This window comes from Dermacentor silvarum, chromosome 11 (genome assembly GCF_013339745.2).
Source record: "Dermacentor silvarum isolate Dsil-2018 chromosome 11, BIME_Dsil_1.4, whole genome shotgun sequence".
In the NCBI taxonomy this organism is placed as follows: domain Eukaryota; kingdom Metazoa; phylum Arthropoda; class Arachnida; order Ixodida; family Ixodidae; genus Dermacentor; species Dermacentor silvarum.
The window spans coordinates 55,787,004-55,811,481 of record NC_051164.1 but is presented as its reverse complement, the minus strand read 5'-3'; the positions used below and the strand labels follow the sequence as shown (position 1 = coordinate 55,811,481).

Sequence of the window (24,478 nt, the reverse complement as noted above, 5' to 3'; positions counted from 1 at the left end):
AGGGAGGAGGGGAGGCGACGTTTAGCTGCGGCACCAAATGCGTATTTATATAAAAACGTTGCGAGGCGAGAAGGTGATAAAAGGAGCCTCTGATATAATAGGTACTTGGTGCCGCAGCTAAACGTCCCCTCCCTTCCCCCCTCCCCCCCCCCCCCCACGGCCTTTCGTGCGTCAGAACAAGGCGCGTTTGCTCTACATATATGGTGATTGTAAAGGAGGAAAGAGACGCCTACTTCTGCAGCCCTTAAGGGAGCACGGCACAGAACGCGCGTTTGTTCTCCGCCGTGCGTTCACTCCCCGTGAAAGCGCGCGTCCCTCGCGCCCTTTCACTCGCACATAGAGCGTTCGGCGGCGCGCGGCGACGATTTCATCTCCATTGACGTCATACGGAACCTCACGGCGACGGCGACGGCGACGGCAACGGCAACGGCAACGGCAACGGCGACGGCAACGGCGACGGCGACGCCGACGGCAGAAATCTGCTTTGGAGTGTCCATATAATTGCTATCGCAATAAAACTTCCGACGCTGCTCGACGAGTGTCCCGTTTTAATCTAGTCGAAAACCTCCGAGGCGCCCCCAGAGGCCCTGGCAACAGTCACCAACGCCGCGCGCGTTCGGTGCGAACGCGGGCAAAACGGCGACGGCGTCGACACCAGTTCTGCTCGTTGCTGGTGCTGCTGCATGTCCAAGTTTATACAGCTGATAAAACTACTATCCTTACTCCGTATTCTTTACTAAGTTGCTATCGCAATTGATGCTTCGCCTTTCGCGTGAAACTGCGACATTTTTGACTACTTGGGTTTTTTCAACGTGCTTTATTCGGACAACAGTCAGCTCTGGCTGGGGTGGCAATATTGGCTTGTTGGTCGATCATCATAGAATGATATCCCGATCGCGCAGCAAAACACGGACACAAGAAGAAACAAAGACAAATAGTACAAGCGCTATGTTCGCAGCGCTTGCCTTCGTCTTCTTATGTCAATCTGTGTTTTGCTGCGCCATCCAGATAGCATTCTGGCAACGCATTTGAATGCGAATTTTTCTGACATGCTCCTAATAATCCCATCTTTATGTTGTTGTACGTAAAGCTATACGTGTTTTCCTATATTATTCTTTCATTGTCATAAAAATGGAAACGTTGATCAGTATTACGTAAAATGTCATGATAGTGTTTTCGTTTGTTGTTGTTTGCTTTGTTAAGATTCAACGTGAATTTGCAGATGACCTTAACAAAAAATGAATCCCAGGGAAACTTCGTAACCGTAATTCATTGACACTTTTTAGGGCACGAGCTATCGCTCTGTGCATTCACCGTGGAAGTAACACACATTTGAAACTGGGTACACAATTTACGCGCGCTAAGCACGATTCTCCATCACAACCTCTTTTCTTGAAATATTCATTATATTTTGTTGATTCGAAGTAAATTGACCCATGCCCTTTCTTGCAAAGCCACACAAGGTGTCCCCATAGCAGGTACTAGGGGGATGACTCAAAATTTTACCTCGAAGATCTCGACGAACAATAAATCGCACCTTAATTAAGCAGTGTCTCACTTTCAATTTTAGTTTAAGAAAAATGACACTGAAGAAAGGTCAACTGTGTTAGCGAAGAATGAAAGTTTCACATAATAATAAGGGATTTCAAAGGAGGAATTAATCATATTGTATAAAGTTGTGCGTACGTGTCTTTGTGCCCTGTAAACAGTTGCCATCTTTACAAACGCTTTGCATTTTTCAAGCGTGCACCAATACCATTAGAGCTTCTTCGCCTACCTATTGACTTCTTCAGAGTCAGCCGAAACTGTAGAGTTGCGCTTGACTCTCTGAACGTGCGTTATCTTTTGCCAGCACGCCCAAGACATTGACGAATGGCGGAACATCACCATTCCGAGAAGCCACAGCCACGACATGCAGAAGATGGGATCAAAGGCCGCCACGAACTATCTGATAACCAACCTCGAGCCCGAGACTCGATACCAGGCGATCGCTGTCGCCACCAACGAAATGGGCACAAGCGGTCTCACCTTCGACTTCATGACGGCATTCGGTGAGCAAGCACGCACGTATGCTCGAGCCCATTTTGCTATGTCAACACTCGCAGTTGCGCTCGCAGTAGACATTGAGCGAGGGCTAGGAACTGCTGTTACAAAACCAGTGCTTCTGACATGCTTTCTTCAACTCATTGTTCCCAGAGACACTCAAGGGGTGGGGGGAGGGGGAGAAGCGTATTTTTTCAGCAGGAGACGTGAGGCCCATTGCTTGCGAGCAGCAGTTAATAGTGAAGCACAAAGTGTGACTAATATATGCAGTGATTAACTGTTCTACACGGCAGGGCCATTCTTAACAGTCGGAACACACAAACTCTTTAGGATCATCCTTTCAGTCAGTCAAAAGAGATTAGCAGTATTCGTTCACGATTCTTTAAGTCATAAAGGGAAAATGAGGCATCCACCCAAATGTAGCAGTTGCTACAAAGGAAACCCATACGGGTTCCTCCAAAGAAAAGCCTCGCAGTTGAAGAAAAATTCGTCCTGGTCCGGGACTCGAACCCGGGACCACCGCCTGACGGCACCTAGCGGGTTTCCGCCACCTAGCTAGTTTCCGCTGAACTATTGCGTCAAATCCTTTAAGACAGTGGAAAAGGCCATTTGTGAGAATTTGTTAAAAAGGGCGAGTTAGTTGGCCTTCTTAAAAGTGCAAAAAAGTGACAACCAGTGGTGTGACCTTATAATTTTTTTTTCGCGTGTCTAAGCTTAGCGCAGGATAAGAAAGCATTAGGTCAAATCGCACTCACTCGTACCGTGCCCATGCGATCACTTGCGGTTCAGCTAAACCTGGAGGAAGACATACCTGCCGCACAAAATGTTCCTGCTTCAGAAGTCTTCTTCACACGGGCCCTCCAGAGAACATTGCTGCTCGCAAAAATATTCACAACAACAAAGCAGTACACCATGCTCGGTACCAAACATATAAATCGAAACGGAAATCCCTGCTGGTTCTAAGCGGTCCGTACAAGATAATATGAGTGCCCTTAACTTGCGAGTGTCAGAAGCTGCATGACTAGGGACCATGGGCGCATACGTTGATGTAATCTTGCCGAACGGCAGACTAATGGGACAAAGACATCCAAACACACTGGTGTATCTAACAAGTGCTGAGTAATAAACGAAGTAATACATAGTACTTACAGAAAATGCACGCACACTTTTGCAACAGCTTCAGCAATTCTTGTGCAAAATCATCTATCACCACAATCTCACTGTCTTGGGCAGTGAAACGATCTGGAATAATGTCTCACTAATAGTATGGCGATGAAAACGATGCATTACTTAGTACTCTGTTCTGTACGAAGTGATGTAGTTGTAGCAAAATTCAAGAAGGAAAAAAAATATGCTGCCTCAATGCCAGCGAAGTGTGTCTGGTTTTAAACATTGCACGGCACTACGCTAATGATGCTTCACTGAGCGTGTCTCTAATTTGGATTTATCTGCAGAGTGTTCAATGCCGAGTTGAACTCCGTATGCCGCCAGACGCTTTCAGCATGCTGGTCTGAGCAATTCTGAATGAAACCGTGCTAACCACCTATTTTTTCGCTCAGGCAGCGCAGGTTAAAGACCAACTGTAACTCAATATTGGACCGCGTAAAACACCTAATATCAGAGAGTGGTTGCGTCCACCAAAATCCTTCTAAAATAACTGTTTTTGATACTGAGCCTAAAAAAAAACGCTTCGATTAGCACTCGCCCGAAATGAATGACGTAGAACCTTGAAATTGGACAACCAACGCGGCTCTTCGGCATGACTTCCGAAATTAGGCACCGCCCGCGTCACGGTCAATCTTTCGAAGGTGATGGGCTGGGATTTGCATCATATTCGTTAGTCGTTGCAATAGTAATGTTTAAAGGCAGTTAAATAAAAAAATATGACAACTACCAGCCCTGCGGCTTTGCCACCAATTGCTTCGATAATATATACTACTCATTTATAACCAATTGAGACTCAGTGAAATTTCGTTGCGGTTGGCCTGTAAGATGATTTTGCCGTGGTTTGCCGCGTAGTTCTTTGTTTATTAGTAAAGCAAAATGACACAATGGCATCATGTATTTGCATTATTTTTGCTCTTTCGTATTGTTCTGATGCTTGGCACAGCCATTAGCACAAGTTGCTTGCCTCTTTCATGGCTAACTATTGCGTAGCTGAACCAATTTCTGGGGCGGCTTGTGCTTAGGCTGTGGGCGAGGTGTTTAATGGCTTTAATTTTTCTCTTGTGTTGCTGGCGGTGATTATTTCCTTACTTGCTGCATGGTGGTATACAGCATTTCTTATTATGATTTCACCCAATGCAGCCCTCCCTAAACAGCCGTTGAGTACCAAAGCCAGCGAGGAAGTTGAAACTCATCTACAAGCTAATGACCCTGGTAGTGACCCTGAAAGATTTTTTTCTTTGGTTCATGACCTAGCATGATAATCTTCTCCCTGTAGCATGTCCTTCGACATTGCTTGCTGCACATGTCATTATGCATGACTCATCGGCATTGCTTCTTTCTTGTACTTTCCTTCCTTCTTCTCTATGAATGTTGTGTTCAAAGAAACGACAAAATAATGAGCTAGCTAATGAGTTCGTTACGAAATAAATGTGGTAAAATATGCTAGCGTTGTTCGCTTCTAATCAACCTGATCATGTGCATATATTTCAAATATTCATTACAACCTAAGGAGGCGAATAAATAATTTAATTATTTAATCATTCTGCATACGACTCGCACTGAATGAGCAGACAGAGATCACCCAAGCTCCGATAAAATCTCTGTGATCTTGAAGGCTCACTTATACGGGTACGAAATGCCAATTTTAGCCAGCTGTCTGTGTTCCTGCGATTTTGTATAGTGCTTCATTTTTTAAAGCTTCCACTTCGCAAAATATTAAGAAAAGACTGCTGTTTAACTCACATTAGATATCTGAAGCTACAAAGAGCTGTTGCAGAAATCAACAAAACAATGTCACATTTAAACATCATTACTTGTTCATACATTTTCATTTATACTGTTAGATAATAGTATTCGTGCATTTCTGCGAGATAAAAGGCTGGCTGTGTCGCACTCTAAAGGAAATTATGGTCATCTTTCCTTGCACAGAGACCACCAAAACAGACCGTACTTTGTAAACAAACCTTTGAGGAAAGGAATTGCCGCAAACAGAATGTGTTACGCTCAATATACCCGTTGAACATACGCATTGAATACGCATTGAACATTAACGTGATACTCTTCGGTTAGTAATATTGCCCATTTTAAGCAAAGGAGGAGGGACGAAAATTTGTTTTCGTGGTGTCTGATGCCGACCAGCGCGAGCACACTCTGCCGACTTTCCTCGCCAACACCTTCGTTCCGCAGTATGCGGTAACAAACGCACGAGTGGCATGCACCGACATGCCGCACTTAACAAGAAAGCGGCGCGCCCCGTCAGAATGTGCGCGGTTAAAAGAGATCCATCCGTTTGTTCTCTCTGCTTGCAGATGCCTTACAAGAACAGATCAAGGATAGCGGCAACGGAAACTCTGGCACCCGGGCCACGCTCTTCAGTGCGCACATGGTCGGGTGCGTCACGGTGGCCCTGCTTTCGATTTTTTTCTGCTGAACACGTCGATCGCCATGAGCCGGATAGTTTTCTTTTGCCGCCCGTGGACTACGTCTGACACAGAGAACGCCGCCGACCAACGAACTTTCTTCTTGACGCGGCGAAGCACTGCATTCGCCGTCTTATTTTGTTCGTCTCCTTTGCGATGAACAATGTCCATCATCGATGGTTATGATAATTATAATAATTATTATGTTCATTTCACTTTCCCCGTCTCACCCTCTCAAAGGTCCGCGCGTAAGTTGGGAGCGCTTCCTCTGTTGTTCGCGGTGCTTTTTTTTATTTTTTTCGTGCGAGAGTTCGTACGCTTCACTCGCCTTTTCACGTGATCCGCCTGGTGTACACTACGCAGTGCATGATACGAGAAAACTCAAGCGAAAAAAAAAAATCGCGCTAATGACGGGTGTTCGCGTTTTCTCCAATCGTCCCGTGTTGTGTCCTCTGAGCAGCACACGTGAAAAGCCATTATGCTGCAGCTCTCTCACAAAGACCCTCGGTTTACGCTTCACGTCTCACTCGTGTTTCGAGCAGCTATAAGCACCCTCCCCACCAAAAGTCCTAACGAACTTGTTAACAACCTTCACTCTATGACGCTTCATAGGATATACTATACACTCGGAACTCTCATTTCTAAGATTTCCCTCTTAGCAGTCTTTTCTCCAAGGAGTGTAGGTGTGTAGTGGCGAAAGCATCTGAGAAGTCGAGGTGCGGTACGACTCACAAATTCGCGGGAGCGTTAGCGTGGCTATTCATGCTCGAAGTCTTTTTTTTTCTCTCCCACTTTTCGCATAGTGATGTAACGAAGGCTCCGCTCTAAGCGCAGCCACGTCAAGGCTTCATTTCTTATTTTTCACCTGCAGCGCTTGTTTCATGTACTGCCATCCAATGCATAGAAATCTTTTTAAGACTTCTAGCTATTCACGCTCTTGCTGGCCTTGAGCGAACCGTTACCACTTATATGACAATGAAAGGTCCTGTCCTGCGTTCCTACACGTCATCCTCAGTTCTTCTGATGAAGTTACAAAACTGTCCCTGTAACCAATGGCTCAAGCTTTAATAAGAGTAGCGGATTTGCCATCTTAAGTCAATTGGTACTAAGTATTTTATGTGTTAACACCTAAATTATTCTGCAGTAAAGCGGCTCTTGCGCTTAAATATGGCACATAAAAGATCGTTATCACTCTAGCCAGTACTCGTCGCCGCCTTTCATGATAACTATCTTTTCTGGCGGCAACTTAGGAACTATCACAGTTATCGCCTTACTGTACATACTACGCTATCAAGCATCACTGGCATAATTCGTTTGTGTGCCCTCGCGTAACGTGTCGTGTTCTGTCAAACTGATGGCCACAAAATGGGCCATGTTTTTTTTTTCTGTCAACCTGTTAAGTTTTCCTCCGTCTCATTTTTTTTTCAACTCGTGTGAAATGCAATGTCTTGTCATGCTCGTTTTGTATAGCTTGTTCTATGGAGGCTGTAAAAAAAAGAAAGCATATATGTAGCGCAACTTTATTGATTAATTTTTTTCTTTTGTATCCATTAACTTCATCGTCAAAAGTGTCAGCTTCTGTGTTCCTCGACTGAAAAAAAAAGATATACATATAAATATAGTGTGTTTGCTTTCTTTTTTTTTTCTTTCATGTGACTGGAAAGTATTGCGTTGGATAGGAGAACGAATGGAAAAGAAAAATAAAAGCGTACGGACGTGGCTTTGTTGCAGCTAATTACTCAGCAGTGGTGTTTTGCACGTTGTCTTTCTCGTTACGTACACGCTAGCTTTCTCTTTTTGGACAGGCGTGCACCTCACAGCTTTCTACTGCTCAAAATATTACAAGTCGCTGAATAAGGAAATTAGGCTGGAACCATTTATACTACAGCGACAGTTACTGCTTCAAACGAGATGGAGCAGTGGTTGAAAGAAGCTTGTTTGATGCGTGAACTTAGGAGAAACAAAAGTAAATGTGCGAGTTTCGTTGCTGACCGCACGCTCCTCAGATGAAAACGTGCTCACAAAAGAGTAATTTACGCTTTCCCGACGCTCTTTCTTTTTTTTTTCTGTTAGCGTAAGGACGTCCGAGAATATTGGGCCTACTATCTTTCAAGAGTCCTTCGCGTAAATTCGCATCTTTTCGCTGACATCATAGGCACGTTTTCTGCAATTAATTTAACACCTGTGCCGTGCGGTGCACATTTAAATGGAACGTGCGAGTATGTGAGGGACACTTTGTGGTTTTGTGCGAGCGTCATGGCGCCTGCCACCGCCCTGTTTCACAGTGATACATCCATCTACTGGTGGAAGCAGCCTAGAGGCATGTTGCAGGCTCGAATATGAACACCCACTTTGAATTCACCTACTGAAAAGCCGAGTGCTTCCATGCCTGCCACAATGTGGAATCTCCCGCTCTGTACTTTCTTGTAATGTTAATTTTAAGGAAGGAGCACAACGTATTTTTAAGCAAGGTACATATTGTGAGTCTTCATATAGCGGCGTTGAGATTCTTGTAGCGAAAGTCTTCGGTGAGACACGTGTGAAAATACTGGCGCCTGTCCAAAGAACAGTGATGGTGGGTAATCGTGCAAGAAGCGACGTTCCTGTAGTACGGAGACAGTTGGCGTACCAGAACTCCACTGCTACACTCTGCTGAAATTAGGCAGAAAATAGAACAATAAAAGGAAGTGGTGTGTATTAGTGTTTTGACAGACGCTGTCTCTGCTCGAGTATTTATTGCACCGAAGAGTAGGAGCCAGCCCGTGATTCACTTAAATCCCGGTCACCTTCACTTGCGTGTCGCAAAGTTGTTGTAGCCTTCTAGCACCTGTTTAGCGTGTCGCGCCCGAAAATGGTGAGAGAATGTTTATGGTACAGTGAAGTTCAATACTCGGAATTCTAAAGTGCTAGAGTGTCAAGTATTCTTGTTGACTGTACTTTGCAAGGTTACGAATGGGTTCTGAAAGGTTTCTTTCTTTTTTTTTTTTCCTGGGCGTTCGAACATTTTATCAAGCTCCTATAACCGATACTGCCATCTATTTAACTCTCGTTACTGATTACGAAGGCTAGAAAGCCTAGATTTGCCCTCTTGTCAAGAGACGCTTCTAGCTGATGCTATTTGCAGTCCGAGTGGCGAGTGTATGTACATTAACTATGTGAGAGACCATCTTCTAATACAACACAATGGTTGGGAAAAAATGTCTTTAAAGCATGACCAAAGTCAAATTTTAGGCGTTATCAACACAAGCAGATCATTTTCAAAGTATTGAACGTAAAAGAGACTCTTTGGTAACGTGCTCTTTTTCTTTTGTTTTACTTTGAGCATAGGTGACATGTCTGGTTGTACATTCCAAGCTACTGTGACAAATTATTTGCAGTTGTGGCCTTTATGTTTCAACTCAACATGGCTTCGCCTGCAGCAGCCGTCACACCAAAGTGCCTCTGAGTTTGTAAGCGTTATAAAAAAAAGAAAGCTATGAAAGCTGCAATGATTAGCTTGGCATAACTTCCGTCTCAAGTATTGTAACAATCCTGCACCGAACTGCTTTTTCAAAACGAAAAAAAAAAGCTTATTGCAATTGGCTAATAGATTCATCCACACATTGTCCACAGAAGAGCACTTCCCCAGTGAATAACAGAACTCGCATTATGTCGAACCTTTCGTTTCAACCTGCCAAGAGCGCCTTCTTTTCGCGTACTGATTACTTCTCTCAGTTGCTCCTAGCGATGAGGTAGAGCAGATGACACGAGGGACTCTTTTCCAAGCACCGAATGTGACGTGGTCTCGCAATACAGACACAGCCGGTGAGCAGTTGTCACTGCTGCAAATAATTTCTCTTGGCATTTGGAATATACAAGGAAAGCAATTCAGTCTTGTGGATTTTGTGAATGTTCTGTCAATAAAGTCAAATACAACCAATGGGTGAGTCTCGCAGTCATTACTTTGTGATGGTGAGTCAAGCAACCAATGCCCACTTGCTATAAGTGGATCTTTTGTTGAAGAGAGGGGGAGCAAAGGTAACGCTGGGGGCTTGACCAGGTTGCAATGGGTTTGCTACACTACTCTGAGGGAAGGGGAAGAATGGAGAAAAAGGATAAAGAAAAATGTCACAGTTTCGCCCTAAGGGCGAAGCAATGAATGCGATAGCAACACAGCAATGTCGTACGAAGTAAGGTGAGCGGCTTTGGTAGCAACAACACGCAGAACTGTTGTCGACGCCATCGGCGTTTTGCCCGCGTTAGCTCAAAATGCGTGCGGCGTTGGTGACTGTTGCTGGAGCCTCTGATATAAATAGGCACTTGGTGCCGCAGCTAAACGTCGCCTCCCTTCCCTCCCCCTCCCCCACGGCCTCTCGCGCGTCCGAAGAAGGCGCGTTTGCTCTACATATATGGTGATTGTAAAGGAGAAAAGAGACGCCTACTTCTGCAGCCCTTAAGCGAGCACGGCGCAGAACGCGCGTTTGTTCTCCGCCGTGCGTTCACTCCCCGTGAAAGACGCGCCCCTCGCGCCCTTTCACTCGCACATACAGCGTTCGGCGCGCGGCGACGATTTCATCTCCAAATGACGTCATACGGAACCTCACGGCGACGGCGACGGCGACGGCGACGGCGACGGCGACGCCGACGGCGACGGCGACGCCGACGGCAGAAATCTGCTTTTGAGTGTCCATATAATTGCTATCGCAATAAAAGTGTTCGCAGTTTCACCTGAAAGGCGAAGCATCAATTGCGATAGCAAATTTGTGGAGAGCTATACGGAGTAATGATATTAGCTTTATCAGCTGTATAAACTTGGACAAGCAGCAGCACCGGCAACACGCAGAACTGTTGTCGACGCCGTCGGCGTTTTGCCCGCGTTCGCTCAAAATGCGTGCGGCGTTGGTGACTGTTGCCGGAGCCTCTGATATAAATAGGCACTTGGTGCCGCAGCTAAACGTCGCCTCCCTTCCCTCACCCTCCCCTCCCCCACGGCCTCTCGCGCGTCGGAAGAATGCGCGTTTGCTCTACATATATGGTGATTGTAAAGGAGGAACGAGACGCCTACTTCTGCAGCCCTTAAGCGAGCACGGCGCAGAACGCGCGTTTGTTTTCCGCCGTGCGTTCACTCCCCGTGAAAGCGCGCGCCCCTCGCGCCCTTTCACTCGCACATACAGCGTTCGGCGCGCGGCGACGATTTCATCTCCATTGACGTCATACGGAACCTCACGGCGACGGCGACGCCGATGGCAGAAATCTGCTTTTGAGTGTCCATATAATTGCTATCGCAATAAAAGAATAGCAATTGATGCGGGAGCACTCATAAGAGCGCTTAATGCACATTCAAAAGCAGTCGCACAGCTCAGTCGCTTTCAAAAGATGCAGCAGGCCTCTTGTGAATTTCTGTGCAAATATCGCATGAAAAGCATCGGTATATTTGACAATACCTCGTGCAACGTTTTCGACTGCGACGAGGCCATAGTACATAGCCTAATCTACTACCCTTCTTTTGATGATGAAAAACACTTTACATGCTACCTAAGTCATCTGTACCACAGAGCGTTCACAGAAATAAAAAAAATTGTCACAGTTTCACCTGAAAGGCGAAGCATCAATTGCGATAGCAAATTTGTAGAGAGCTATACGGAGTATTGATAGTAGCTTTATCAGCTGTATAAATTTGGACATGCAGCAGCACCGGCAACACGCAGAACTGTTGTCGACGCCGTCGGCGTTTTGCGCGCGTTCGCACAAAATGCTTGCGGCGTTGGTGACTGTTGCCGGAGCCTCTGATATAAATAGGCACTTGGTGCCGCAGCTAAACGTCCCCTCCCTTCCCTCCCCCTCCCCCCCCCACGGCCTTTCGTGCGACAGAAGAAGGCGCGTTTGCTCTACATATATGGTGATTGTAAAGGAGGAAAGAGACGCCTACTTCTGCAGCCCTTAAGGGAGCACGGCACAGAACGCGCGTTTGTTCTCCGCCGTTCGTTCACTACCCGTGAAAGCGTGCGTCCCTCGCGCCCTTTCACTCGCACATACAGCGTTCGGCGGCGCGCGGCGACTATTTCATCTCCATTGACGTCATACGGAACCTCACGGCGACGGCGACGGCGACGGCGACGGCGACAGCGACGGCGACGGCGACGCCGACGGCAGAAATCTGCTTTGGAGTGTCCATATAATTGCTATCGCAATAAAAATATTTGAACCATGGACTCGGGCTTTTGGTGAAAGTAAAGGAGACCCTTAGCGCTAAGCCAAAGCAGCAGTATGGTATTGAGGTGGCGGTGCTATGATTGACCTGAATTCTGAAAACTAGTGCGAAGCGTGTGGAGGGCTATAATGATTGGCACTACTGTTGACATGTGTGTTCACATTCTTGTGGCCCCGAAGCTATAAATAACTCTACGTGGAAATATGTCTGCATACAGGTACGTGTTTTTCATACTGTTTTATTGCGATGGCAATTATATGCACACTCAAAGCGGATTTCTGCCGTCGGCGTCGCCGTCGCCGTGAGGTTCGCTATGAGGTCAACGGCGATGAAATTGTCGGCGCGTGCCGTATGCTGTATGTGCGAGTGAAAGCGCGCGACGGACGCGCCCTTCCACGGGGAGCGAACGCATGGCGGAGAACAAACGCGCGTTCTGCGCCGTGCTCCCTGAAGGGCTGCAGAATTAAGCGTCTCTTTCCTCCTTTACAATCACCATATATATATATATATATATATATATATATATATATATAATATATATATATAGAGAGAGAGAGAGAGAGAGAGAGAGCAAACGCGACTACTTCCGTCGCGCGAAAGGCCGTGGGGGGACGGGAGGGAGGGGGAGGCGACGTTTAGCTGCGGCACCAAATGAGTAATTTATAGGTAGGTAGGTACAACTTTATTCGACAATAGGTGTCGTTCAAGGGGGGAGGTAGTCTGTCAGGTCATGCCTGACAGCCACCTCCCCGGCTCTGTCCACGGCCCGGAGCTGATCCTCCAGGCTGGTCCCGGCGAGGATATTATTCCATGCCCGGGATGAGGGAGTGGCCATGAGAGAGTGGGGGGGGAGGGTCCTTCCGGCAGTCCCAGATAATGTGGTTGAGAGTGGCGATCTCTCCACATAGCTTACAGTGGGGTCTATTAGCTCCGGTATATGTAGGAGAGGATCTGGGGGCAAGGAAACGAATGCGTCTGTAGGCGACGCCAGGTCATTTCTTGACACTTGGTCAATTTAGGGTGAGGTGGTGGTCTCGATCGTCTCGTGATTCTATAGTAGGTGGTGATGTCACTGTAGGAGGTCAAAGGTTCCCTATTCGAGTCCTCCAGGTCGGAGGCCTGTCCCGCCGCTCGGTGGACGAATCCTCGAGCATGTTGGTGGGCAGCCTCGTTCCCCGGGTTCCCCGAATGGGCCGGGACCCATACAAGTTCGATGGGGCAAGCGAAAACCTCTGCGTCGTCATCGTCCTCCCCGCTTCCATACTCGGGGGAAATGAGAACGAGAAGAGAGAAGGGGGTGAAGTTGTCGTAGCGTTGTAGGAGCTACGATGCCACGAGTGAAGTTGCTGATGGCGGCCTTGGAGTCGCTCAGAATTGTGGTGAAGCCTGCCGCTGCTGCAAGTGCGATGGCGACCTCTTCGGCTTCAACTGCGTTGGGGGCTCTCAGCGAGCATGCTGTGCGTAGACGGGACTCGCAGTCCCGGTTGTTGGGAAGAGAGACCACACTGATGGCGAAGTTGTTATTGGTTGGGTATTTGGCGGCATCTACGTAAGCCGCTTCCGGGTTAGACCCGTGAGTTTTATGGAGAGTCCTTGCTCTCGCTTTTCTTCTTTCATCGTGGTGGCCGGCCAACATGTTCTTTGGCATTGGCTCAAGATTAATTTTAACTGCCAGGGGATCTTTAACGTGCCCCCAATGAACGGGACACGGGCGTTTTTGCATTTAGCCCCCATCGAAATGCGGCCGCCGCAGCCGGAATTTGATCCCGTGATCTTTGTGTTTAAAAGCGCAACACCATAGCCGCTGAGCCACCGCGGCGTGTAAGTGGTTTAATAAAGCATCGCTTAATGTAGGTTCCAACAAGTGCGCTGGGTTTGCCGTCCTTTTACGGAATTAAGTATTCTCTGCAATGTACACAGCATTTCTATAGCAACACTTCTGTAACACTTCTGTGGGCGTTTATCTAACGGTAAGAAACGGTTTTATCTATCTGCTAGGACTGCGCCATCTACCCTTCCTACACAATGTAAAACTGGAAATGGGCTTCCTGTCTTCAAATCAGGCAACAACATTCCCCTACTAATTATCGGCTTATCTCTCTTACGAGTACTTGTTGCAATCTATTAATACATGCCATCTTCACTAACTTGGTTAACTTTCTCGAATAGAACCCGTTGTTTACGTCAGCACAACATTCGTAAATTACTTTCACGCAATGCCCAGCTTATATCGCTGACGCATAAATAACATTGCATTTTGGATCGTTCATCATGTGCCCGATATCATATAGATTTCAGCAAGGCCTTTGACAAGGTCTCTCATAAATTCCTACTGTAGAATCTGAGCCAACCAAATCCAGACAGCAATTTGCTTAAGAGGAATGCATGCCTTCACAAAGGCAAACTCTTCATTATTTGGAGTGACCGACAGTGCAGCATGCGAGGTCTGCGGCACCGGCGAAACTATCGACCACCTGCTGTGCCACTGTCCACGATATGCCCAAGAAAGACAAGAACTTGCTAACGCGCTAAAAAAACTGGACAATCGGACGCTTTCCGTGCAGGTGCTGCTGGAACACCGCCCCTATCATCGCTCGTCGGCCCATAAAGCGGTGAAGGCACTTTTGTGCTTCTTGAAGACGACGGGCTTGTGTGAACGTCTGTGTCTATTAGTGCAATGCCACACGCGTCAGTGAACTGACCGCTAATTTCCTTCTTTCCTTCCCTCCTCTCTCTCCTGGTCATCTTTGTATTCCCCTTTCCCATTCCCCCGGTGTAGGGTAGCCAACCGGACGTCATTCTGAACGTCCCTGCCTTCTGCTTTTCTCTTTCCATCTCCTACTGTGGTACATTCGGGTGTACCACAGGGGTCAGTCCTTGGACCTCTCTTCCTGTTTAATTTACATTAATGACTTCACTTCCACGATTTCTTCCAACATTAATCTTTTTGTTGACGATTGCATCATATTTCGGAAAATAACTAATGATGACCACCATTCCTACCTCTCATCGGACCTAAATACCTTGATTAATTTGTGCAGTACATGGCGAATGGATTTAAATGTTAACAAATGTCAAGTAATGCGTATAACTGGAAGTTCTCACAGTCTTTTAACATACTATCTAAACAATGTCCCCATTGAATCTCTCAATTCTTATAAGTAATAATAAGTACGTTTGAGGGTAGCCAACCGGATTCTAACGTCTGGTTAACCTCCCTGCCTTCCTCACCATCTCTCTCTCTCTGAGTCTATCTCACAAATTTCATCCTTATTCTAAGCTTCATGACCAACTAATCCCCAGACCTTGGTATTTCCCCCATCGTGTCGACCACCGTCATAAATTTGGCATCGCATTTTGTAACACTCAGTCATTTTACCGATATTTCTTGCCCCGTACATTGCTAGATTGTAACCGCCTTCCTGAGGACATCTTAAATACCAGTGATAACCAACTCTTTCGTCAGGCTTTAGCTACCAATGTATAACTACAGGTCTTTAACATTTACACTTCGGAATTTTTTGTACTTGCTTACTAAACAGCTAATATTGCATAGCTATTGCGTATCGTATAGTTAGGAGCCTTCTTTTGTCATACTATAATTTATTGCTGCAAGAGTTCTCTCTTTCTTGTTGATTTGTCACGACATCTCTATAAATAAATAAATAAATAAATAAATAAATAAATAAATAAATAAATAAATAAATAATAAATAAATAAATAAATAAATGAGAATACGGAAATAATGTGGAACAATTGATTTATGCTTGCAAAACGCGCCAACGAGGGCAATGGAAGAAAAGTACGAGTACATTTAGAGCTTTTAAAAGCCTCACATGAGCTTGTAAATCGCATCGTTACTGAGCCTGACTAGTCTGAATAGGGACTTCAGCCAATCATGCCCCATTCTTAGCCAGAATAAGTTCGCGAATCCTGCCGTCGAATGTCTATCGCCCGGGCTGGTTTGCAGAAAGGCCCGGTTTTAATGGACAAGCTGGCATTGAAAGGTGCAGCGAGTGCTATACTTGGCTAAAAACAGCCAATTTTTTGTCAGGCGTCGACTGCGCACTTGATGGGAGCCGAACAGGGTTAAAACGCTCGTTTTTAGCCGCCCTGTCAGCATTTTAGCTCACAGCCGGGTAGATGCACGGTAAACATGTGTTACGAAGTCCTGGATATGCAGTTACTGTATTGTGGTACCCAGTACAAGAAACTAGGACCGAAGAGAGAAGGCATTGCACGCCTAAGTTTTACGTGTTGAACAGTTTTCAGAAACAACTAGCCCCAAGTGCACCTTACTGAAGTAAATTGTGTTCGGTGTCCGGGTTATAAGGTTTCGTTAGATATCTGAATGTCACCAAATGTTCTGAATTTCAAAGGCCAACCCTAGCCCTTTCGCGTCTGTTCGCCGCGTAGCTTTCACATAGAATGCGCGATCGAGGTCACTTCCGTAGAAGCGCTTGAGGTCAAGACCGCGCCTGCAGTACGGACAGAGTGGGTTCGTCATGCGAAATCACAGGTTAGTTGATCAATATCGATCTTGAATGAGTTGAAAGCGCAATTGGAGGCGAAAAGCAAGAGATGTAGCAAAATGACAGGCCAAATGCGGTAGCGCTTTCACAGTAGGTGTTTCTCCTGTCTTTCGACATAACACCGACTGATGTAATGGGCAGTTTAGCAGCCGTAATAATGCCCGGAAGTTCAGTGACGTCATTATTTATTGTCTGCGAAAGTTTGACGCACGCACATTCATAGGTCATGGCATTGAAATCCGTCGTTTAATGAGGGAATGACCAGCTTTGCTTTGTCATGGCAACGATGGGCATTGTATCAAACAAAAGGTAAATAAATCGTCGAAATAAAAGCCAGTATATAAAATGGAGCCTGTTGATCTGGAAACTGCCGCTCAAAGTGACCGGGCCATCAGGACTTTCTTATTCTGTGGTGAGTTCTGCAATGGTAAATTCCGGGGTTTTATATGCCGACTAAAGGACGATGATTATGAGGCACTCTGTAGCGGTGGGCGCCGGATTAATTTTGGTTAATTTTAACGTGAACCCAAAGCGTGGTACAAGAGTGTTTCTTGCATTGCGACCCCGGAACGCTTCTGCCGGCTGGCAACAGAAACTCTGTCCTCATGGTCAGCAGCACAGCTCTGCAGCCACTAAGCCACCACGGCTCCGGGCTCTCTCATTATCTTAACTAAAAAAGTTGTCGCAGTTTCACCTGAAAGGTGAAGCATCAATTGCGATAGCAAATTTGTAGAGAGATATACGGAGTAATGATATTAGCTTTATCAGCTGTATAAACTTGGACATGCAGCAGCACCGGCAACGCGCCGAACTGTTGTCGACGCCGTCGGCATTTTGCCCGCGTTCGCTCAAAATGCGTGCGGCGTTGGTGACTGTTGCCGGAGCCTCTGATATAAATAGGCACTTGGTGCCGCAGCTAAACGTCGCCTCCCTTCCCTCCCCCTTCCCCCCCTCCCCCACGGCCTCTCGCGCATCGGAAGAAGGCGCGTTTGCTCTACATATATGGTGATTGTAAAGGAGGAAAGAGACGCCTACTTCTGCAGCCCTTAAGGAAGCACGGCGCAGAACGCGCGTTTGTTCTCCGCCGTGCGTTCACTCCCCGTGAAAGAGCGCGTCCCTCGCGCCCTTTCACTCGCACATACAGCGTTCGGCGGCGCGCGGCCACGATTTCATCTCCATTGACGTCATACGGAACCTCACGGCGACGGCGACGGCGACGCCGACGGCAGAAATCTGCTTTTGAGTGTCCATATAATTGCTATCGCAATAATATGCGAACAACAGTTACGATACCTCGACTATCCCTGTGGTCTGCGGCAATACACGTGATGTATACACGTGCTGTACACGTACTTGCCAGAATTAGCGATTACTCAGTTTTTACTTTCGGGTGTCTTCTACCCGGGGTGGGCACGTCCATAGCGTTGCTCTTAAATTATGATCGTTAGGCTTAAGCGTCACTGGCCATTTGTTTTTCACCATCAAATGCTAAATCAAGCCCATCGCAGGTGAGGAACGAGTGAGAACTCTACATTATAGTTAATGCAGTCATTAATTTGGCTGCTTTCTACTGCTTAATTGGTTGCAGTTCTCAATACTTATAGAATATAGCTCCAAGGCAAGGTATCTATAGGCAAGAGACAGGTAAATCAAGGTTCTTTCTTTTTGAAGCTGTGCTGGTGCGTTTTTAGAAAAGATTGCGGAAAGTCTATTCTAATATTCATGTGGGAAAAGAACATACAGCGAAAGGAAAGACAGAACCTGGCTACATGCAAGCCATCTAGAGTAACTCCCATGGACCTAGTCTGTGGTTACAGCATACGAGGCTTCCGGGACTCTTCTACGACAGGAAAGAACAACAATTCGCTTAGTGACATGGCCGCTTCCAATACCAGACCACACAAACCAGACCACACAAATTGTGATCTGGCAGCCTGCAAGAGGGACACCATTTCTTTTCTTATTCATCCATCTCTTATGACATCACTCTTTGCACCTGATGTCAGGCATCAGCCTCGCCATTGCCTATCGTTACCTCGCTGCTGCATTCCTGCGGCGCGATACGACCCGCCGGGAACACGCCTATCATCAGTATACGTAACGCCGGAAGAAAAGTAAACCAACAATGGGTGCTGGCGCATAACCCTACAGGACACTAAACACAAACCATAAATCAGCCTATACAGACAGGTTAGTCTGATGTAGCTCTCTGAGCATTCCTTTTGCAATAAATGAACACTTACAGCAGGAGAAAACTTGAATTGCATGAAGGTCCACCTTCAGTTTCTGATTTTTCTTTGTTTGCATACACAGCACGGCATCGGCGGCGTCAATGTGGGACGAAGGAAGTAAGTAAAGCTCTGGGGCGGGGCACTTCACTTCAGGAACGGTCTACAAAGTTTGCAGACTGAGTTTTTATTTACATTGAGTACCAATGTTGTACTTTAACCCACACTTATCCTCGAGCAGTCATTCTGAAAATGTGTCACATCGCAGGCAGTTTCGGAAATTCGGTGGTGTCATCACTGCTGGTCTCTTTGCACCATACATTTTCCTTTTTTGCAAACGTCTGATCTTCGTAAAAGCCACCTTTGTTTTCTTTCCTTTCTTTCTTGAAGAGTAATTGAACAACTTCACTTGACCTAATTTCCCCCCCTCGGCTTCCCTTAAATGATAGCTGCCAACAGCTGTCGTATCGGCTGGAATTGCGGATTGCCTGCGAGAACAGCCGAAGTGTGGCAACTTATTTCCCTTGAACACAAACCATCTGTTGCCTGTATGTGTGACACAAACTGCACATTCACTCACCGCCATTCCTTAGCCCATCGCTGTCGGTAATGTGTTTGCATATGGCGTGACTGACTACAGTGAACAATCATGTTCGAAGCACGGTATCAGCGCGGTCAACATTTGGACACGCCAGCTCGGCTAGCTCGCCCGGTGTCTCTCTGGGCGCCAAAATTGGCCTCATTTCGAAACCAGACCGGAACGCTGTTTTCTCTACCGCCACTTGGAGTCCTCGCGTAAAAGCAGTCGATAGGAGGACCACGCTTCTTTGTAAGCGTCGATAAAGGTCGATTATTTCAGTCGATGCCCTTTCTCATATTCCTGCTTCTAAGCGAACCATGTGGCGCAAGCGACTATTGAGGCCCTAATAGTAAACTGTTAATAAGCAGCCACAGGCCCAGGGAGCGCAGGCCTGCATTTCCCGTTCCTTTATTTTCGTGACCTACATGTGACCTAAAAGCGCACCGCCTTACGTGACGACATATGTCTACAATGAATTCTTTTGTGAGGCGAGAGCGGTTAGAAGATAAAACACGCCTTGCATTTCCGCTCCTGGGGCTCCACATATACCTTTAACGCAACAATACCCCGTACGCTGGAGAAATTATCAGTGAATAATTTACCCTATAGTGTATGGCGAGCAGACTGTCTATAGTGCTCTTGACGCTTGAACTTCAAGCAATAATAACAATTTCCGGCTCTGTAATTGAACAAAAGCAAGTTTATACGCATAGTGAATGCACTGACCGTGCAACATACTTTTTTTTTTGTGGACTACTATTCTCCTGCTGAATTCGTATTGAGTGGCGTGGATGTAAACTTTTATTTTCTAGCAGTGACACTTGTACAAGCAATACATTTCCATTCTTCTAGGCCAGGTTCTTGGCACACTACTATTAAGTATTTTATACCCTTTGATGCAAACCTATAATTTAAGACCGTCTTTAACCATAAACATTTCGGAATTTGCAGTGTGTATTTAGTCGATCAATATAAAAATTGTGGACAGTAAATTTAGACGATCAGATCACACTGATTACTGCTGGTCAGGTACGATCAATCTTAAAACTCATAATTACGCAAATGATGTTCAATATATGAGGCATTACAGTGCCTACTCTCCAGGTCGTGGTGAAACTAGAGGAGCTCGGAAAATTGCGGAGTCTAATAAGAGTAAAAAGTGAGAGTAAGTTCCGGTCTTCATATTTTAACACGAAAGTGTTTTATGCCGGGGTCCACCAAGACTTCACTGACGTATTTCCGTCACGGAAATACGTCATAGAACATAATACAAAGAAAGAAACCAGAAGAAAAAGTTCCACAAACATGCAAAATTTGGAAATCGAACCCACGACCTCTCGGTCCGCGACGATAGATCGCCGAGCGTTTAACCCATTGCGCCACAAACGCATTTGCAGAGAGCTACACAGACGCGCCTTATATATCTAAAGCCCAGACCACACGTACGCTTGCAAACGCGCGCAAGCTCGCGTCCGCACGCCCACGCATGCGCAGACGGTGCGTCACGGCTCGTACGCGTCGAAACGCGGCGCGATCTCGGTGATCAGCTCCTCTCAGTTATCGCGCGCCTGGGCTGCCTCGCGTCGGCGCGCCTGGCTACGCAGCGACGGCGCGGTACATTCAACTCTCAGTTAAGCAGAAATATATCATGCAAGAAAGTGCTTCTTCTTCACTTTTCGTGCTGATCTAACAGCTCCAAAAAGATAACAATTACGTTTATAGATATCGAAGCATTTTGAAGCACTTTGAAGCATTTTGAAGCATTTTGATACGAAGTGGCGTCTGCCAAGGTGTAAACAAGTGAAGCCAGTGGCGCGCGCTGTCGCGCGTATTTGTGGATGCAAACCGTCATTCCTCGCTAGGCGCGGCAACCGCAAGGCGCGTAGACGCGAGCTTACGCGCGTCCGCCAGCGTACGTGTGGTCTGGGCTTAACACTCCTCCGTGTACCCGCGCTCTTGCTCGGGGCGGTGCCGCCGCCTACGAGCAGAAAAGAGAAGTACTGCATTATGACACTAACGCGCACCGACAGTGAACGCTTCGGTGGTCTCAGCACTACGACGCCTCGATGCCAGCATTCGAAGGGACGCTGGCATCAAGAAGCACTACCAACGCCACCTAGGTGGCGTTCACCGTACTCGCACAGCGGAGCGTGGCCTCCGCAATTGGCTCTGAAAATGTTTCTGAAGTTGATCGCGGAGGCTGCAATTACGACGCGCTGTACGCGCTGATTTGATTCGGTGACGATTCAGTTACGTGCTTTGTCTTGCGCGTTGTATTAGTGTGTCAGTTACGTGCTTCGTCTTTCGCGTTGTGCTAGCGTGTGCAGCGTAGTGGAGCTTCCATATGCACGACGGTTGCTCATGGTCATCGACGTTGGTAGTCGTGATGGAGGAGACGTGCCACCAGGCGTCAGCGTGGGTGCATCAACGCCTAAGGGCGCTTTAGCCACAAAACACCAATAGACATTATATATCAATGTGCAATAAACATTACACTACTTCTGTGAAGACACGTTTCACTTTCGTGTTCTATACCGATTCCTATATAAGAGGGATCAACCACATTTTTTGTTTTCTTCTTTGCCTTGACATTTATCATTTATTTCATCCTGTAGGAGTTCTTGTTTGGCCAGTTGGTGAAAAATAGTTATCAGAGGGGCGCCAATTAACACGCATACACATATCCTGTCTTCAATACTTCATGCTTGTATTCCCTCTTCTAATGGTTACATCCTGTGTTGATTCACGTAAACGTTGGAACTGTTGCGTAACATTCTAATGGCAGTTAAAGAAGCACTGCAGATTTATCGGCGAAGAAAAGAAGTGTGTTGGAAATGCGCACGCTCTAGAGAGAGAGCAAGGAGAGGAAAGGCAGGGAGGTCAACCAGACGTGCGGCCGGTTTGCTACCCTACACTAGGGGTAAGGAAAATGAGGAATAGAAAGAGGAAAAGAGGGAGAGAGTGAGTACTGAGTACACGTGGGACGATGCACAGAGACATTATAAGCGGTCTCTTAAACCGGTGCACTTCAAGTAGTGTACTAGTTAGTGCCCGAATCGCCTTTTGTGCCCGTGACGAGTGCCTTTGACTCAGAGAACGGTCTCGACTCCAGTCGGTTTAAAGTTGCCCTGAGAGAGAGGCGTCGTACGTCGCAGCGAAGACAGGTACACAATAGGTGCTCGATGGTTTCCTCGCACCTAAAGTCCCTAGATGTTCTGCTCTTTTAAGTAAAAATGGGGTTGATCCCTCTTATATAGGAATCGGTATAGAACACGAAAGTGAAACGTGTCTTCACAGAAGTAGTGTAATGTTTATTGCACATTTATATATAATGTCTATTGGTGTTTTGTGGCTAAAGCGCCCTTAGGCGTTGATGCACCCACGCTGACGCCTGGTGGCACGTCTCCTCCATCACGACTACCAACGTCGATGACCATGAGCAACCGTCGTGCATATGGAAGCTGCACTACGCTGCACACGCTAGCACAACGCGAAAGACGAAGCACGTAACTGACACACTAATACAACGCGCAAGACAAAGCACGTAACTGAATCGTCACCGAGTCAAATCAGCGCGTACAGCGCGTCGTAATTGCAGCCTCCGCGATCAACTTCAGAAACATTTTCAGAGCTAATTGCGGAGGCCACGCTCCGCTGTGCTGAGTACGGTGAACGCCACCTAGGTGCCAGCGTCCCTTCGAATGCTGGCATCGAGGCGTCGGAGTGCTGAGACCACCGAAGCGTTCACTGTCGGTGCGCGTTAGTGTCATAATGCAGTACTTCTCTTTTCTGCTCGTAGGCGGCGGCACCGCCCCGAGCAAGAGCGCGGGTACACGGAGACGAGGAGTGTTAGATATATAAGGCGCGTCTGTGTAGCTCTCTGCAAATGCGTTTGTGGCGCAATGGGTTAAACGCTCGGCGATCTATCGTCGCGGACCGAGAGGTCGTGGGTTCGATTTCCAAATTTTGCATGTTTGTGGAACTTTTTCTTCTGGTTTCTTTCTTTGTATTATGTTCGTGTACATTGTAAGCTGACGTATTTCCGTGACGGAAATACGTCAGTGAGGTAGGTAGGTAGGTACAACTTTATTCGACAATAGGTGTCGTTCAAGGGGGGAGGTAGTCTGTCAGGTCATGCCTGACAGCCACCTCCCCGGCTCTGTCCACGGCCCGGAGCTGATCCTCCAGGCTGGTCCCGGCGAGGATATTATTCCATGCCCGGGATGAGGGAGTGGCCATGAGAGAGTGGGGGGGAGGGTCCTTCCGGCAGTCCCAGATAATGTGGTTGAGAGTGGCGATCTCTCCACATAGCTTACAGTGGGGGTCTATTAGCTCCGGGTATATGTAGGAGAGGATCTGGGGGCAAGGAAACGAATGCGTCTGTAGGCGACGCCAGGTCATTTCTTGACACTTGGTCAATTTAGGGTGAGGTGGTGGTCTCGATCGTCTCGTGATTCTATAGTAGGTGGTGATGTCACTGTAGGAGGTCAAAGGTTCCCTATTCGAGTCCTCCAGGTCGGAGGCCTGTCCCGCCGCTCGGTGGACGAATCCTCGAGCATGTTGGTGGGCAGCCTCGTTCCCCGGGTTCCCCGAATGGGCCGGGACCCATACAAGTTCGATGGGGCAAGCGAAAACCTCTGCGTCGTCATCGTCCTCCCCGCTTCCATACTCGGGGGGAAATTGAGAACGAGAAGAGAGAAGGGGGTGAAGTTGTCGTAGCGTTGTAGGAGCTACGATGCCACGAGTGAAGTTGCTGATGGCGGCCTTGGAGTCGCTCAGAATTGTGGTGAAGCCTGCCGCTGCTGCAAGTGCGATGGCGACCTCTTCGGCTTCAACTGCGTTGGGGGCTCTCAGCGAGCATGCTGTGCGTAGACGGGACTCGCAGTCCCGGTTGTTGGGAAGAGAGACCACACTGATGGCGAAGTTGTTATTGGTTGGGTATTTGGCGGCATCTACGTAAGCCGCTTCCGGGTTAGACCCGTGAGTTTTATGGAGAGTCCTTGCTCTCGCTTTTCTTCTTTCATCGTGGTGGCCGGCCAACATGTTCTTTGGCATTGGCTTGATGAGGAATTTCCTCCTAATTTCTGGCGGAATCGTGGCAGGGTCATTGCGCGTGGGAGAAACCCTGTGGCCAATGCGGTCCAGGATCCAACGACCCGTCCTGCTTCCTTGAAGCCGGTATATTTGCGCAGTCCTTTGCGCTTCTAGGAGTTCCTCCAGGGTGTTGTGTAGGCCCAAACTGAGGAGGCGTTCTGTTGAGGTATTACGGGGAAGTCCCAGGGCGGTCTTATAAGCCTTGCGTATCAGGCGGTCTAGGC

At 47.3% G+C, this 24,478-nt stretch overlaps 1 protein-coding gene and 1 long non-coding RNA gene across 2 annotated transcripts in view; both read left to right on the top strand.

Moving 5' to 3' along the window:
- LOC119432597 (ubiquitin-conjugating enzyme E2 Z-like) overlaps positions 1 to 1,242 on the top strand; it is a 5,672-nt gene extending 4,430 nt beyond the window's left edge. Inside the window, exon 3 of the mRNA XM_049658315.1 lies at positions 1,223 to 1,242. Coding sequence (XP_049514272.1) covers positions 1,223 to 1,242 — 20 coding nt within the window. The remainder of the gene's footprint in view (positions 1 to 1,222) is intronic.
- Positions 1,243 to 1,743: 501 nt separating this feature from the next.
- On the top strand, positions 1,744 to 9,549 carry LOC125941509 (uncharacterized). Its single transcript, XR_007464389.1, has 3 exons — positions 1,744 to 2,051; positions 4,351 to 4,422; positions 5,520 to 9,549. It is a non-coding gene; the product is annotated as an uncharacterized LOC125941509 (long non-coding RNA).
- The last annotated feature ends 14,929 nt before the right edge of the window (positions 9,550 to 24,478 follow it).